Source organism: Schistocerca gregaria, chromosome 2 (genome assembly GCF_023897955.1).
Source record: "Schistocerca gregaria isolate iqSchGreg1 chromosome 2, iqSchGreg1.2, whole genome shotgun sequence".
In the NCBI taxonomy this organism is placed as follows: domain Eukaryota; kingdom Metazoa; phylum Arthropoda; class Insecta; order Orthoptera; family Acrididae; genus Schistocerca; species Schistocerca gregaria.
Window position 1 is genome coordinate 256,859,119 of NC_064921.1, and position 18,308 is coordinate 256,877,426.

At 39.3% G+C, this 18,308-nt stretch overlaps 2 protein-coding genes across 7 annotated transcripts in view; one reads left to right on the top strand and one right to left on the bottom strand.

Moving 5' to 3' along the window:
- Window positions 1-17,992, bottom strand: part of LOC126336811 (WD repeat and FYVE domain-containing protein 2) — a 64,886-nt gene extending 46,894 nt beyond the window's left edge. Inside the window, exon 1 of the mRNA XM_050000855.1 lies at window positions 17,747-17,992. Within this exon, the coding sequence (XP_049856812.1) occupies window positions 17,747-17,904 (158 nt within the window). The 5' untranslated portion in view covers window positions 17,905-17,992. The remainder of the gene's footprint in view (window positions 1-17,746) is intronic.
- Window positions 17,993-18,005: 13 nt separating this feature from the next.
- LOC126336812 (BRCA2-interacting transcriptional repressor EMSY) overlaps window positions 18,006-18,308 on the top strand; it is a 286,258-nt gene continuing 285,955 nt past the window's right edge. For 2 of the 6 annotated variants that reach the window (XM_050000862.1, XM_050000861.1), the window contains exon 1: window positions 18,051-18,223. Coding sequence is in view for 3 of the 6 variants with exons in the window: in XM_050000860.1 (XP_049856817.1) it covers window positions 18,188-18,189 (2 nt within the window). In the remaining 3 variants the exon portion in view is untranslated. Of the gene's footprint in view, window positions 18,224-18,308 lie in introns of all 6 variants that reach the window. The other 4 variants (XM_050000860.1, XM_050000858.1, XM_050000859.1 and 1 more) reach the window with 3 other exon arrangements.

The window sequence follows — 18,308 nt, forward strand, 5'->3', positions numbered from 1 at the left end:
CTGCGCAGCGAAGGTATTGACTGCGTCTTGCCGCTTGTGTACTTTACATACGACCAGAATTTCTTCGGATTTTCTACCAAATTTCAAGACAATGTTTCGTTGTGGAACCTATTAAAGGCATCTCGCATTGAAGTCCGTGCCAAATTTCGCGCGTCTGTAAATTTTAGCCAATCTTCGGGATTTCGCGTTGTTCTGAACTTCGCATGCTTTTTCCGTTGCCTCTGACATGAGAACACGCAAAGGATTCTTCAAGTCCAACTATTACTTGCTACAACTAAATATTAATAGGTTAATCCCAAGAAGCAGAACAACAACACAGAATAAAATTACTAGACCAGACTCAGAATATTTGAAGGTAAACAAAGACAAAATTATTGAAGAAATTAATCAAAATACAACTTCGCGAAGGCAATGTATTGGGGTCAACCTCACAGGAAAAATAAACATAGATAGTGGAACTCAACTTGTGATTAGGCCAATGAACACAGACTTCAGGCACAGAAGAAGTTTATCAGTAACAGAATAAGAGAAACACTGCAGGATTCCACACAGTCCAGAAACCAACCACAGACGATATTAAGAGTGATAAGGGCACAGTATAAAAGTAAACTAAATGTAATCAAGAATGGCGTCATGATAAATTTCTACTGTATATTCAGGGAAAATATAAAGATTATCAGCCTCCAAGTACCTGCTTTACAAGAACCAATCAATCTCTTGAAATAAATACTACAGAAAAAGTACTTTGATAGAAGCTTCAAGTGCAAGAAGCTTAAAGAAAAATCACACTTCATGAAAATTACAAAGAAAAAGTAAAAGATTCAGTTAGGACAAACACAGGCAAACAAGACAATCATAAAGTGCCTAGCATTTGCAGACGACATGACAATACTCAGCGACAATACACAAAAAGTACTGAAGCATTGGAATACAAAAAAAAAGTCTACCAAATTAGGTCTATAGATATCACATGAAAAAACACAATAAATGGAAAGAAAGAATGTCACACGAACCAAGCACATAAATACAAAAAGCCTAAAAGAGTGGAAAAATTTAAGTATCTATGGGAATATACACAAATCTATATCTATACTTCACAAGCCACCATACAGTGTGTGGCTGTCTATATGCCTTGGTGTGAGCCCTAATTTCTAGTATCTTATCTTCACAGACCTCATGCAAAATTTATATTGGTGGCAGTAGAATCATTCAGTGGTCAGTAGAATCATTCAGCAGTCAGCTTCAGTTTCTGGTTCTCTTAAATTTTCTCAATAGTGTTCCTTGAAAAGAACATTGCCTTCCATTTAGGGAAATCCATTTGAATTCCTGTAGCTTCTCCATAATACTTGCATGTTGTTTGAACATATCAGTAACAACTCTCGCAGCCCACATCTGAAATGCTTAAATTTCTTCCTTTAATCTGATCCCAAAGCAGTACTCCAGGATAGCTCTCAATAGCGTCCTATATGCAGTCTCCGTCCAAAATCCACCCAATAAACAGAAGTCAACCATTCACCTTCTGTACCATATTCCTCCCATGCTCGTTCCACTTCAGATCGCTCTGCAAAATTATACACAGTTATTTAAAAAGCAGGACACCACTAATGCTCTATCCAAATATTATGGGTTTCTCTTTTTATCATCCACATTACTTACATTTTCCTACATATAAAGCTAGTTGCCATTAATCACACCAATTGAAATTTTGCCTCAGCCATCTTCTATCCTCTCATAGTCACTCAACTTCGACACCTTCCCGTACAGAACAGCATCATCAGCAATCAATCACAAACTGCTGCCCACCCTGATCACCAGATCATTTACGAATATAGAAAATAATTGTGGTCCTATCACACTTCCCTGGGGTACTCCTGATGATAAACACTTGCTGTTGAGGGCAACATATTGGGTTCTATTACTTACAAAGTCTTCAAGCCACTCTCATATCTGAGAATCTATTCAATATGCTTGTACTCCATTAACAGTCTGCAGTGGGACTCCATGTCAATTGCTTTCTGTAAATCTCGAAATATGGAATATGTCTGTTGCCCTTCATCCAAAGTTGGCAGGATGATATGTGAGAAAAGGGCAAGCTGAGTTTCACACGAAGATCCTTTCTAAAAACATGCTGATTCGTGGATGTAAGCTTCTCAGTCTCTAGAACATTTATTATATTTGACCTGAGAATACATCCTAGAATTCTGCAGCAAACCAATGTGAAGGATATTGGTATGTAATTTTTCATGACCATTCTTTTACCTTACTTATATACAGGAGCCACTTGCACTTTTTTATAGTTGCTTTGGACTTTGCACTGTGTGAGAGATTTGCAATAACTGCAAGCTAACTAAGGGTCCAATGCTGTAGAGAACTTTCTGTAAAACTAAACTTGTATTCCATAGATACCTGGCAACTTCTTTGTTTTCAACACTTTTAGTTGTTTCTCTGTGCCTGGGGGTGCTTATTACTATGTCATCCATATGGGAGTCAGTCTGATGGTCAAATGATGGTATGTTTGAATGAATCTCTTTTTGTGAAAGATTTCCAATTTCACTAATATTAGGTTTCTCAAAAATCTTGGAAATGCTAATGTATGATAGATTAGTTGATTATCTGGACAAATACAACATTCTCATACCATCACAGCACAGTTTTAGAATGAGTAGATCTACAGAATCAGCAATTGCCAGTCTGACAAAATACATTATGCAGTCCTTAGACGAAAAACAAGTTCTATCTGGAATGTTTCAGCATCTCCCCAAAGCGTTCGATACTACTGGCCATGAAAGCCTGAAAAGAAAATTGGAAAACTATGGTATTCGAGGGCAAGCAGGGAAGTGGATAGAATAATACCTATGCAACAGGAAGCAATGTGTATCAATAGGGGGTGCACATGAGTCAGAAAACAAAACCATCAAATATGGAATGCCACAGGGATCGGTAACGGGGCCATTTTGTTTGTCAATGACTTTAAATGTTGAAGAGAAAGATAAGAAGATACTGTATGCAGCTGACATGACAATACTGAATAATGACCAAACTGTGACACAGCTTGAGAGAAGAGCACAGCAGCTCAATGGTTCCTGGAAAAATGATTGTTTTAAACCTAAAAAGGACTATGTATGCAGTGTTCAGAAATAAAGAGAAGGCTGGCACTTGGGTTTAAAGGTGGATGAAATGAGACTAGAAGAAGTAGAATCCACTAGATTCTTAGGTATTGCCGTGATAACAAGCTGAAATGGAAACAACTTACTAATTCCGTATGTAAGAAACTCAGCTCCATCATATTTATAATGGGGTAGCTAACACAGTATGTAGGGAAACTCAAACATTCAAGAAGAAAGACTTCTGAAACATGCAGAAACTGCTTCAAAAGACTAGGCATCTTAACTTTTTCCTCCTTGTAAATATATAAAACTACACTACAGGTCACAAAGGACAGTGCAGAGTGGACTACAAATGCTAGTGTATAACCCACAACACACAAAGGAAGAATGGCACACAAAGGAAGAATGGCATACAAAGCATACCCTACCAAGTGATAGTGCTTGAAAAAGGATCCCAGTACTAAGGTATCAAATTACTAACAAGTCTGCCTAAAAAACTGCATGACAATGTACATGACACTAAGTTTTCAAATAACCTAAAAGACTATCTGGCGGAAAAAAGAATTCTACAGTATAGGTAAATACTGCTCACATTAAATTTGTAAATACTGTTGATTACAATCAATGAAGTTAGAATTGCTAGGAAGTATGTGATAATGAAGGTTTTTGTATTTTGACTTGTCCTATACTACATGCACATTCACTGTACACCATGTAATCCTACAGGACCAAATAAAATAGCTATGAGGTCAAAGATATTTCCATAGTGTGTGGGTTCCCAAACTAGCTAAGACTGTCTTATGTGCCCCCCGGAATGAATCCGTAGATGCCCTAGTCTACACTCTGTAGTTTGTTGTTGCCTCCAACCAGTATTGCATGATCTGGATACTGAATAGACTTCCTTTGAATGACTCTAGACCTGTCACAGAGGAAAAGGACGGCTGGTAAAGACGTCCAACAATTTACATGGTTTCACCTAGATCTGTTATATGCAGCCAGGTAAGTTCACTGTCACACTCAACTTCAACCACAATAGAGAGAATAATTTATTCAACAGAAATGAAAACTGCCCCCTCCTATGGAGCCTAATCTGTCTTTCCGATATACATTCCATGACTCATTAAATATCTCAGAACTTTCAATTGTGCGTTTAAGCCAGCTCTCAATTCCAAGAATAATCTGAGTCCAAGAATTTTCCTGGAGGGCAGTAAATACAGGAACTGTGTTACAAATACGGCAACAATTTACTGATAAAATTTTGACAGCCTAAGTATCTTTACGCTGAACACAGTCTGACTTTTATACCTGCATATCGAATGGTGAGTGTTCATCAGAGTTCATCAAACTAATGCCTAGCCTAAAAAACTCATGGGACTCCACAAGTTCCCTGCTACCCAAGTAGGTGCCTCCTTTATGCACTCACCCCTCACCTATCAAGGGGGAGTCCTGCAAATCTTCACGGGATTGCGCAGGTCCAGGAATCTGTAACCAAGACTGTTAGTGTTGATGAAGTCTTTGGTTGAGACCCTCCAATCAGTTCCAAACCAAAGGAAACCAATCAACTCCAGGAACAATGTTGCAAATTACAAGATCTGCTTGCACCCCATGCACGAGGCCTGCAGCCTTCCCCATATCTGTCGGATGAACTGACAATGGCCTCAGAACCCAATCAACAAGCAACGCTGTGCTGACTTGAGTCACAACTTGCAGATGATTGCACCCTCCATGTTCGATAGCCACAGGCAAGGCTACCTCCACATCTTGAATGAGACGCCCTGGCAGACGGAGTGCATGTTGGCTTTCTTTTCAGCCCTGAATGCTATCTTCCTAAGGAGCTCCATAATGTGCCTAATGTTGCAGCTCCCAAAACTACCAACTCCCTGCCCACACATGCATACTTGAACCCTGTTAAACGATCAGCCCTCCACCTCGAGCAAACGTGAACACACTATCATTACCCACTCACCCTGCTGTGAGGGTAGATCCACAGTGTTGGGTACACTAAAAGGTGCCTTGGCAGCAGAGCCCATGGGCAAAAGGCAAAAAAACAACATCTGGGGTGTCCCATGCAACATCAGATTTTCCATCATCGCTGCGTTCTGAGGTAGCAGCTGGAATGCAGTGAACCGAAACCAAAAGTTCTTTTGGCAGTTCACGAACTGCTGCCAGTTTCTCTGGCATGCACACATCCTATCCATGCTAACAAGACTAACTGAAGAAGTAAACTATAAAAGCAGACAGAAATCTAGGTAGACTGCCTGGGTTTACACTTACAGATAAAAGTGCAAGATTAAACCTCTTAAATAGAAAAACAGATATGAAATTGAAGAAATATACTACTAGTAAATCACAGGGAATGCTTTATGTAACTTCCAGCTCTGGAGATGTGAACAGGTAACCGTAGAAAGTCTGACAGTCTGGCTTACTAAACAAACAGATGCTTGTCTTCAAAACAACGCAAATGAGCAACTACTACACTACAGAGTGAATGAATTTACACTTACAAAACAGGAGATTAGACCTCTTAAATAGAAAAAAATTTGAATTAATTTAAGAAATATATTGCAGTAATATAACAGGGAAAGCTAAATATGAGAATCAAACATGATCCAATGCAAAATGAACAGAAAAATTTGTCACAGACAGGTCAGACTTGGGCATTACAATGGTAATACCATAAACAATAACAATCAGAACATCAGGTGTCAAAGAAACAGACAAAAAAGAATGTAAAATTATACAAAAATTGTTTGAAGCAAGACACAGAGATGGCATGTTCATGAAGAGATGAACCAAAGAATTACGTGAGCACAAGACAAGATCAGGAAACACCGACTAACATTCAATGGACAAGTACATAAAATGAACAACAATGGTAGTTAAATAGCTCAATTAAAAAACAGTTGGCTTCACGTATACGAAGAAGACCTAAAACAAGCAGGAATCAACAAGGATATCATAAACGAAAGACAGAAATTCAGAAACACCATTATTAACACGGAACTTGAAGCAAAAGAAAGAAAAAAAAATGGGGAAATTATGGACAAAACAAAGGAAACAGAAACAGCTGGGTCATTCCATGTGAAATCGACCAATAGAGAACTAAATTTGAACATTGTTGACTTAGAATTTTGTAAATTTTTGTCATTTTATACTACCTTTCAAATAAGATAAAATCCAAAATTAATTTTGTAATGAAATTTCTTTCATCTTTTTAATTTTTAAAGTTCCTGAAATTGTGCGATTTTTGTCGTGCTTCAATATCTTAAAATGGCCATCTCTTAAGAAGTATTTAACATACAGACGTGAAATTTATACCATTCTATTCTGCTTATTACAGGCGTTAAAATATGTACCGGTTGAACAAACTCATTAAAATGCTCAACTTTTTTTAAAATTTTGGTAATTTCAAAATCTGAATTTTGTTATTTTTCATTAAAAAAACCTGTTAATCATATATTTGCTAATGTGTTGCCAAATTTCACAATAATATTCCAAAGGAAACACATGAACAACAATTTGGGAACTGTGTGCCCACCTTGATGCAAAACACATTTTGTTATTTATTTACTTATTTATTCCTCCTAATTTCAGTGACATATCACCATCGTCAGTGGGTTGTTTAAATCTAAAACATGCAGAAAATAGCATAGTTATAAAACACTGTAACACATTATTACATTTAAATTGATAGATAAAAAATCTATTCATCAAGCAGTGGCAAAACACACACATAAAAGAATATTATAATTAGGCAAGCTTTCAGAGCCAGTGGCTCCTTCTTAAAGCAGAAGGGGAAGAAAGAGGGATGAAGAAAAAGGGCTGGAGAGGTCGAGGAAAAGGGGTAGATTTTTGGGAAAGTCACCCAGAACCGTGGCTCAGCGGAGGCTTACCGCAGGGGATGAGAAGGTAAGACTGACTGTTGGGGACTGCATCAGATGAGATTTGAAAACCTGAGAGCTTAAAGATGGAAGACATGGTAATATACAAGACATATATGAGTTAATAAGAGCAAACGGCTAAGAGCGTTGTACGTAACAGAGGCAGGAGGGGGGGGGGGGGGGGGGAATAAAATAGATGGAAAAGACAATGGAAGATGTGGAAAACTAAAATGGAGTGAAGAAAAAGAGTAGTCACTGAAGAAATGCTGAGATGGAAGAACTTAACGTAAAGTAAGCCCAGGTGGCCGGTGAGAACCAAGGACATGTTGTAGCCCCAGTCTCCATTTGCGGAGATCTGAGATACTCGTCTCTGGGGGAAGAAACCAGATGGCACGTATTGCGAAACAGGCACCTACGTCATGATTGTCATGTCGTAGAGCATGCTCTGCAACATGATATTGTGTGTTGCCAGTATACACACTCTGCCTATGTTCGTTTATTCTAATTGGTAATTTGGTGTTAGTAATGCCAATGTGAAAGGCCGAACAGTGTTTAAATAACAGCTGATATATGACGTGTCGTTTCTCAGGTGGCTCTCCCTTTGATAGTGTATATTTTGCCAGTTACAGGACTGCTGTAGGTGGTGGTAAGAGGGTGCATAGGACAAGTCTTGCAGCAGAGGTGATCACAGGGGAGGGAACTTAGGGTAGGGAAATGGGTGCTGAAGGAGCATAGGTCTGACAAGAATATTGTGGGGGATTGGGAGGGCTCCTACCCCTGTGACTGTCCCCATTACAAGTTCTTGCCCTATGTACGCACCTACCACCACCTACAGCAGTCCTGTAACTGGCAAAATATACACTATCAAAGGGATAGCCACCTGTGAAATGACACTTCTTATAACAGCTGTTGTGTAAACACAGTTCGGCCTTTTACATCAACATGACTACCACCAAATTATCAATTATGATGAATGGGCATAGGCAGAGGGTGTATACTGGCAACACGCAATATCATGTTGCAGAGCATGCTCTACAACATGACAATTGTGATCACAGTTTCACCACACGCACCATCTGGATTCTTCCCCAAGACACCAGTTTCTCAGAACTTCACAGGTGGGAACTAGCGCTACAACATGTCCTTGGTTCTCACCAGCCAACTGGGTTTAATTTATGTTAAGTTCTTCCATCTCAGTGTTTCCTCACAGTAACTGCTCCTTTCTTCACTCCAGTTCAGGTTTCTACATCTTTCACTGTCTTATCTATTTTTCACTGCCCCCTTCCACCTCTGTTAAGTACAATGCTCTTAGCTTTTCACTCTTATCAACTCACGTATGATGCTTAAGCAATAATCTCTGTCCTTAATATTACTATGTCTTCCACCTCTAAGCTCTCAGGTCTTCAAATCTGGTCCAATGCAGTCCCCAATAATCAGTCTTTTCCTTTCATCTCACATGGTAAGTCTCCCCTAACCTGCAGTTCTGGGTTACTTTCCCAAAATCTACCTCTTTTTCTAGACCTCTCCAGTCATTTTCCTTCACCCCTCTTCCTTACCCTTCTACCCTACTGCCTGATAAAGGAACCACTGGCCATAAATGCTTGCCTAATTACAATATTCTTTTGTGTGTGCTTTTACTGCCACTTGGTGAATAGATTTTTTTTATGTATCTATTTAAATAATTTTGTCAAAAATTGATTGTTCCATTGTTACGTTATTACAATTGTGCTGTGTGTTCTTTAAATACTGTTTTTTTGGATACTTTCATAGTATCTTATTTATTGTACATTACAGCATGGTTTTAAGAATTTTTGTCACTGCTTGCAGCATATTTTCAGTGCTTTTTCGGCATACATCATGTCACCTGCAACTGTATGAGTGGCTGTTAGTAAACAAATACTAAAACATGAACTTATGTATGTATATATCGCAGTTCGCATGTATCATAAGAAATGTATTGCATGTTGTGTGAAGGCAACGAAAAGTGTAGCGGGAGTTTTGATGACTTCTGTTCCTTATTTATGACACTGTGTGTGATGGTGAAGTGGTTCTTTCACATGTGTGTGCTTTCTGTTCTGTGTCCTGGGTCATCTCCCTGGAGCAGTAAAGAGTGTGTTTCCAGAATGAGATTTTCACTCTGCAGCGAAGTGTGTGCTGATATGAAACTTCCTGGCAGATTAAAACTGTGTGCCTGACCGAGACTCGAACTCGGGACCTTTGCCTTTCGCGGGCAAGTGCTCTACCATCTGAGCTACCGAAGCACGACTCACGCCTGGTACTCACAGCTTTACTTCTGCCAGTGTCTCGTCTCCTACCTTCCAAACTTTATATCAGCGCACACTCCGCTGCAGAGTGAAAATCTTATTCTGGAGATCCCCCAGGCTGTGGCTAAGCCATGTCTCCACAATATCCTTTCTTTCAGGAGTGCTAGTTCTGCAAGGATCGCAGGAGAGCTTCTGTAAAGTTTGGAACATAGGAGATGAGATACTGGCAGAAGTAAAGCTGTGAGTGCCGGGCGTGAGTCGTGCTTCGGTAGCTCAGATGGTAGAGCACTTGCCCGCGGAAGGCAAAGGTCCCGAGTTCGAGTCTCGGTCGGGCACACAGTTTTACTCTGCCAGGAAGTTTCAAAGAGTGTGTTGTTGCAAAGTGTTATGTTTTCATTCATTAGGTTTCACCCTTTGACTATAGCCTTTTGTATGTAGTAATTTTCTTATATTCTTAGTTGTCGGTATAAATGTTGCTATGTTTCAGGATGTGTTGATCACTTTTGATATTAGTGGGGTTATGTTTTTCTTCATTAAGTGTTCTGCAAAAGTTGAATGTGTGTTGTCACTCTAAGAGCTTTCATGTGCTCTGTGTACCTTATCTGGAAATTTCTGCTTGTTTGTTGTACGTATTGGCCTGACAAGAGTTACAGGCGAGTTGACATTTTCCATCATTGTTGAATTTGACTGAGGTTCTTTTCTTTGAACTGTGTTGTTTGTCCTAAATGTTAATGGGATACCTTGCTTTTTCAAGATGTTTCCAATTCTATGTGATATTTTATTACTGTATGTTAGTGTGTACCACCTGTGTCTTTTACCTAGTGTGGTGTGGTCTGCTGTGTCGTCTGTGTGCTCTGCCCCTGGGTTTCAGATCCTTTAGTTGTCCTCTTTAGTGGGTGGTTGCTATTTTTACATTTCATTTTTACCTTACTGTTGAGCTTGTTTATGATGTCTACCTGTAGTTATTTTCAATAACAATTTGTCTGATTATATTTAGTTCCTGTGCATAGTATTTTGGTATAAGAGGTGTTCTGTTCACCCTGTGAAGTATGTGTGGGAAACTGGCACATTTATGCACTGTCGAGTGGTTGGATGAGCTATGGATAACAGTGCTCACGGGTGTGGGTTTTCAGTAGATGGAAAATTCATGCTGGTGGTTGTTTTTCGTGACTAAGATCCAGGAAATTTAGTTTCTTGTATCTTTTTCCATTGTGAAGTAGATTTGTGGGTATACTCTGCTGATATTACTCTGTAGCTCTTCTATCCTATTCTGTGCTTCATCTGTAAGACAGATTATGTCCTCCACATATTGGTACCAGTAGATTATTTTGTACTCTTCTTGTTTTACAATGTTGCTGAATATTGTGTTCTCTATGTGATCCAAGGAAATGTTGGCTAAGGTTCCACTGATGGGGGACCCCATGGGTAGCCCCTCTTATTGCAAACATATACAGTTGTTGAAAGTGAAGTAGTTTTGTTCTGTGATTAGACTAAGAATGGATGAGATTTCATTTATTCCTATCTATGGCAATTTCTACTATTTTAGCTGTTGTTCTATAATGTTTGTAGTTTCTTCTGTGGGAATGTGTGTGTACATGGATGTAATGTCAAAAGGTACCAGTTTTGCTGTTTGGGAGGGGGGGGGGGGGGTTGTCATTCTTAATTTTCTCTATTATGTCTCCTGTGTTTTTGAGGCTTCTGTTGTTTGTGTATGTGAATATTTTCTGTAGGGATGTCATCACGTGTCTCCCTAGTAAGTAAGACAGAGCTTTTCTGAAGTCCACTACTGACCTAACCGGGGTGAGAGAGATGGTTATCACTGTGGCAGTCAGGGCTGAAACATGGATTTATCCTAGAAGTGTTTGCTTTGTTTTCAATGAGTTACGTTTTTTGTGTGTGTTTGACTGTTTTTGTGATGTCTGATTAGTTTGGTGTTTGTCATCATGTTTTTTTTTTCTTTTCGCGCGCGCATTCATTAGGTTTCACCCTTTGACTATAGCCCCGTGTGTGTGTGTGTGTGTGTGTGTGTGTGTGTGTGTGTGTGTTTTAGATTGTGTTTTAACTCATCTAGTGAATATGTTTTTATTGTTTTTATGGTTTACGAGTTGTTGAGATTTTGGTTTCGGTGGCGTTTTGTGAGTTATGTAGGTGTGTGAAGTTTGTGATTGTGGTTTCTTTTTATTTTATTTTTATTTGTGGTTTGCCAGTAGGTATCAATTAGGTCAAGGAAAATGTCTTGATTCCACTTTTCAGAATATCAGACATTGGTACTTTGGTACTGTGGGCTTTGTTTGAGCTAGCTAGGTTGAGTGGACTGTATGATTCCTGTTGGTTTTGTGGCTGAAGCATCATGTCAAATTGAGATTTCTTTTTAATATTTGTTTTGGGATGGTGTGATGTTTTGTACTGTTATTTATTTAGCTTTCCCCACCCTATTTATTGTGACTGTATTGTTACTTTCATTTTATTATTGGAGTAAGACGTTCTTGTGTTTTTACCTTTGTTCACGTTTGTTGACATACGTGTACGGTGATGACATCAGCGCCATTTTGTATGCACTGGAAGTAGGTGTTTCTGCCATACTGACGTCATGGGTCAAAGCAGACAGGTGGAATCAGACACTTCCCTAATGTCCACCAGCTGAGAAGCCTACAAAGTTCCATCATGTGTGAATGTTCATACTAAATTTTACCAAATTCCTTGATGGCCACACAAGAACTTTTTCTCAAATCAGAATCTTGGCATGGAATGCTCCTTTTGAATTTGCGGGGATTCTAAATTTCTTGTTCTATGTCTGATGGAACTTGTGGAATATCTTTGCACCAGATTACATTGCTCCATTTCAAACACTAGACAAGGAAACAGTATACACGAAATTTATTTTTGTGCCTTGCATTGTGATTTTGCAAACCACAGTCCAGCTCAAATTGATTTTAACGCCACCAATAAGAACTTGGTTCAAATGGCTCCGAGCACTATGGGACTTAACTTCTGAGGTCATCAGTCCCCTAGAACTTATAACTACTTAAACCTAACTAATGTCAGGACATCACACACATCCATGCCCGTAGTGGTCGTGCGATTCCACACTGTAGTGCCTAGAACCGCTCGGCCACCCCGGCCGGCCAATAAGAACTGCCAAGGAAAAACACTGTACCGGGAAGATAGTGTAAGAATTGCAAGCTCCTTAAAGAAGCCTAGGCAAGATTAAAAGTTGTTTAATTGGCACAGAATTTCCAGTGGCTGTTTCTGCTGAATATATGCTTTCTATACTTAACTTTAAGTGCACTGCTCTGCGAAATAATTCCTCGAGACAAGGAGAAAAAATGCTACAATTTTTGTCCACATTGTGAGAGAGATATCCACCAACTAAATATGTTGAAATGAGCTTCTTGATATATTATCTATGTGCTGACCCAATTGTTACCTATTATCCAGTTATGTTCCACAGTATTTTGCACAGGGTATTCTGTTTACAGGTCACACAAGACATAGCAAGAAAAGTTATTCTTTGACTTTGCCAAAGCCTTTGATTGTGGGGATCACGCAGCTCTACTTGGACTTAGTGAGTTTCTCTTACATGCTTAGGATTTGTATACCTTTCTCTGTGCAGAAACTTTTATGAAAGCAAACTGTCAAGCAGGCAATTTATGCTCAGCAGGATGACTCAGAATTTAGTAGAACACTTTCTCAAATTTTTCTGAAGCTACTAGAAAAATGACGTAGCCGTAAACCACACTGATTTTTACTTTGTCCAGGACTGTGACAAAAATGAAGCTATAAATTTATAGCCACAATCAGTAACGTGAAATTACTAATTCAAATGATTTCAATGCTTGCATGGGTATACCACTATGTGTTATGGACTTTCGTCCATACAGCGCAAGGTGATCGCTGAAAGCATGCAGTACTGTTACCACCTTACAACTACTAACGTCTAATAAGAACAAACAAAAATAATAGGCACCAATAGACCTGTGACAACACTTTGGTGTTGCCATTTCTACCGTTCCCAGCCCACTGCAACTGTCATGAATCAACATATGGCGGCTCAACTATAATAACCAATTTGGTCATGCCTAAGGTGAAACACATCTGTTGTTATGGTCTTCAATCTGAATACTGGTTTGGTGTAGCTCTTCACCCTAGTCCATCCTGTGCAAGCCTCCTAACCTCTGAAGAACTACTGCAACCTACTTCAATTTGAACTTGCTTACTGTTTTTATCCCTTAATCTCCTCTTACAGTTTTTACCATCCCGCAATTCCTCGTAATACCAAATTGAGAATTCCTTGACACCTCAGATTGTAGCCTACCATTTTTTTAGTCAAATAGTGTAACAAATTTATTTTCTCCACAAATCTGTACAGTACCTGCTCATTAGTTACACAATCAGACCACCTAATCTTCAGCATTCTTCTATACACTATATTTGAAACACTTCTCTTCTTGTCTGAGCTGCTTATGGTCCATGTTTCACTTCTATACAAGGCTACACTCCAGACAAATTTCCAGGAACGTGTTACTAACACTTGAATTTCCTCTCTACTTCAGCAATCATCAGTTATTTTGTTGCCCGAATAGCATAACTCGTCTAATACTTCTAGAATCTTGCTCCCTAATCTAGTTCCCTCAGCATTCCCTGATTTAATTTGACTACATTTAATTACCTTTGTTTAATTTAGTTGATGCTCATCTTATAACCTCTTTTAAGTTCACTATCTATTCCATTCAACTGCTTTTCCAAGTCATTTACTGTATGACAATTACAATGGCATTGGCAAACTGCAAAGTTATTTCTTCTCCCTGAACGTTAAGTCCCTTTCCAAGCATCTCCTTTGTTTCCTTCTTTTCTTGCTCAGTGTACAGATGGGAAAACATTGAAGATATCCCACACCCTTCCCTTAGTCCCTTCTAAACTAATGCTTTCCTTTCATGCCCTCCAACTCTTGTAACTGCAGTCTGGTTCCTGTACAAGTTGTAAATGGCCTTCAATCCCTGTATTTTATATTTGCTACCTTCGAAATTTAAGAGTGTAATCCAGTCACTACCATCAAAATACATCCATCTTTTTTAAAAAAACTGAACACCTTGAATGACCAGAGATATAATGTTTATATCCACACGATACATACATTAATTAGTATGCTCTGCAGAAATGATTATCATTTGAATCACGTCGGCCCATCGATTCAAGGTCAACATCTATATCTTAGCACAACGCCACCTACTGGTAAAATGTGCTTGCGGCTCTTGTTATCACTATAAACCTAAGGCGTAGGATTAGTCTGACTTGAGCAGATGTGCAGGGTGCCTCACAGATATATGTGCAAACCATACTGTCAAATCAGTGAATTTGAAAGACGGCCTGTTATTGGCATGAGACAATGCGATATATCGATCTGGGTAATTGCTGCTTGTGCGAGACGAAGTGTTTGGGTAGTGCAACAGGTGTGTGCATAATGGTTCAGGAAGGTCATAGAATATGACAAGATGGGTTAGGTTACGCCACACAGACTAGACCCTGAGAAGATCAACACCTCACCTGAATGGCACTGTAGAACAGATCTACACCCTCCTCAGCTCTGGCGCAACAGTGGAACAATGTATCATACCATACACTGTCAGGGATGACAGTCCACACCATTTATTAAGGCACGGGTTACGTGTGCATCATCCACTTCTCTGCCTACCTTTGACGAATGTGCAGAAACAGGCTAGATGGCAACAGCATACAGAATGACATCACTGGGGACAGGAATGACATCAAATAGTGTTTTCAGATGGATCCAAGTTCTGTTAGGTTGAAAATTATGACCGCATTTTGGTTCACCACAGACAGGGGGAGTGGCATCAAAGTGACAGCATTCGCCCAAGACATATAGCACCAACTCAGGGTCTTATGGTGTGTAATGCTATTGGATACATCCACAAATCACAGCTGGTGAACGTCCAGAGCACTGCGACCAGTGTGACCTATGCGAATGACATCCTGCAACCTGTAGCTATACCCTTTATGCACAACACCCCAGATGACTTTTTCAGCAAGATAATGCATTACCACATGTTCCTGCACAAACATGTGCCTTCTTGGTGTCACAGGACGTCAACCTTTTGCCCTGGCCTGCCAGATCACCAGACTTGTTGCCAGTCAAAAATGTGTGGATATGGTGAAATGAAGGGTGCAGTGCTGTGACCCAATGCCAACCACTACAGATGAAATTTGGAAACAGGTGGATGCAGCATGGATGGCTATACCATAAGACACCATTCACACCTTATACAAGTCAATTCCATTACGCATGGAACAAGTTTTCAGGGCCCATGGTGGACCCTGTACCTAGTAGGCAACAGGACACATGCTGAACCACAGTGACTGAAATGTTAATCATTTCTGTGGAAGATACTAATTTACATGGCCTGTGAATATGAACGTTCTATTTCTAGTCATTCCAGGTTATCTGTGGTTTGTTTTTCAACATGAGCATATTTTCCTAAATCTACAAATGCTATATAAGTTTTGGTTTGCCTTTCTTCAACCTGACTCCTAACAAGGGAAACTCCCTATCACACTCCTCTCTGATTTAGTGGTAAGATGGCCAATTGGTTAGCCCGTCATAAACTCAACACATATGATGCCTGTAAATAAGAAGAAGCTGTACTGAACTTTGAAAAAAGCAGGAAAATCAAAACAGTGAACAACCCAAATTCAAAATGTGCAAACTCCAACAACAATAGTGTCTTGATTATATGGTCATAGTGTTGGACTGCGAAGGGGGAGATCCACATTCAAATGTCCCTCATGACCCATATTTTCTTTTCCACGCAACTTTGAACTGTCCCTTCGTTCATTGATGTGTGTTTTTGCTGTATTCAAATTTGTGTCTGTCGTGATGTGACATCTGTCTGCAACAGCAAGGTGTAAGGAAGGTACCTCCAGATGTATGTACCTCTTATTCATTCCAAACAAGTACCATGTTATGACTCTTGCATTTCATTTTGGATGTTCTGACCCTTGAATTCCTTTGTTGTAATGCTGTTCACACCTGTTTGTTATTTCCAGTTCTGCGAGAGGTCTATGCACCATATCAGTTGCTCATTACTCATCACATTAATCAATGTATATTCTGACAATTGCCAAGGCTATAGAGTGAGAATGGACATGGCAATGACCAGAGAGAAAATTCATAATTTTGTGGGATAAAAAAAGAAAAAACAGAAATCCAGGGTACGAGTGAGGTTAGAGCGTACTGGACCTCTCACTTAGCAGTCCAACACTGTGGTCACACAACCACACCACCATGATTGTGGCTGTTTGCTTGATGTTACTTGGACCATGCACGGTTTCCATTTTGCTTCCTTTTTCACAGCTCAGTACACCTTGTTCCTGTTCTTTTGCTTGATCTGTGTTCGGTTTGTAACAGGCTATCCACTGGGCCATTTTGCCACTAAATCTGAGGGAGATACAATGAGGAGATTCCCTTGTAAGATAGAAACACCTAAAGCTAGTATTGCCTCGCATGTTTTTACTTTTCTCCGGGATGCAAAATGATCTTTCCCACAGCCAACCTCTACCAATTCATAGTCTGTAGTTTTCGGAACTTCATATTCAATGACGAATATGATCTCTTTTAATATGTTCTACATGGCTGTGAACTCTATGAGAAGTTACTCACTTTTGTAAATTTGTGTCATAAATCTATGTCTGCTATAAAAAACAACACACCCTAATGTAACTATATGTTAGCCTTTGTTGGATCTACCCAGCTGCTGATAAACAGGAATAGACAAAAGCAACATTAAACACTCTGATACAATAGGTTATTTTACTGCATATAGATGTGTGTTGTGGTAGCCCTAAGCAGGTAACACCAGATGAAGGGCTAGAGTCAGAATTATAAAGTGATCTGCACATATAAGCAACAACCATTTAAATTACTAATGTTATGAGACTGATTACTGCCATAAATTATACAGCTACAGAGAAGTGCAACTTTTTTTTGACATGATAAATTTTGTAATATCGTTAGTGGTTTCATTTCCGAAAATAACTCTTATCTGTTCGTGGTATATGTAGTATCCGCTAACTCAAATTAATGAATCTTTATTTCGTTGTAGATTACCGGCTGCAATGAGAGAATTTATAATCTATTTACTTGTCGCAAGATTCATGTTCTCAATATCCCGTAACATATAAGAATGTGTATACTGGGAACAATATGACGGCATTATACAAAAATACGAATATTTCTAATCAAATTTTGTGTACTCGTCCGATTTTGTCGAGAAACTGTTTGGCAACTCGTTATTGTACTTTGTTGCCAAAGTCACGTTTGTCACCACTTTGCTGTCGCTTTGCAGTTTTCACTGGGGCAAGTAAGTCATGCATAAAGGCTGCCAAAAGAATGTGGACGAGATGTCAACATAATTCAAGAGTAATACTAGCTCTACACTTGGGTGAGAAGAACTAATGTCATTAACAGAAGTAAACTCACCGGTCGTCACATACACTAATGACGCCATCCTCGCCTGGAATGATTATGGCAGCATTTACATCGTCGTTACAACCTTCGAGTTTGTGAAGTAAGGTAGGCTTTTTAGTTACACTAAATCTGGCACTATTCGAAGATACAGGTTTAATTTCCGCAGCCATGTTTCTTAATCATGTCATACCAGAGTCGTCATACTTTGACCCGCAGACAGTAAACAAAGACGCACCACTGGTTTTTAATATCTCTGGACAGAGATGTTGAGAAACTCATCGTAAGACAGCCAATCATGAAGTGTGACGTAAATGTGTAATCTTTGTTTGTGACAAGTCTGTGTACAGTTGTAAACAATGGCTGCCGAATTTGATGTTGATTTCGTTGACATTACGTTGCGTGTAAAATATTCTTCCTGTGGAAGCAGAAACGTTATACTGATGACGTAATTAAATGTATGTTTAAAAATCCATGACAGTAAGGAAAGAGGTACGCCATCTGCTTGCTACTTTAAGTGTGAAAGCATATTTTAGTTGTGGAACACTATTGACATGAATGAAAATGACAGTCTTGG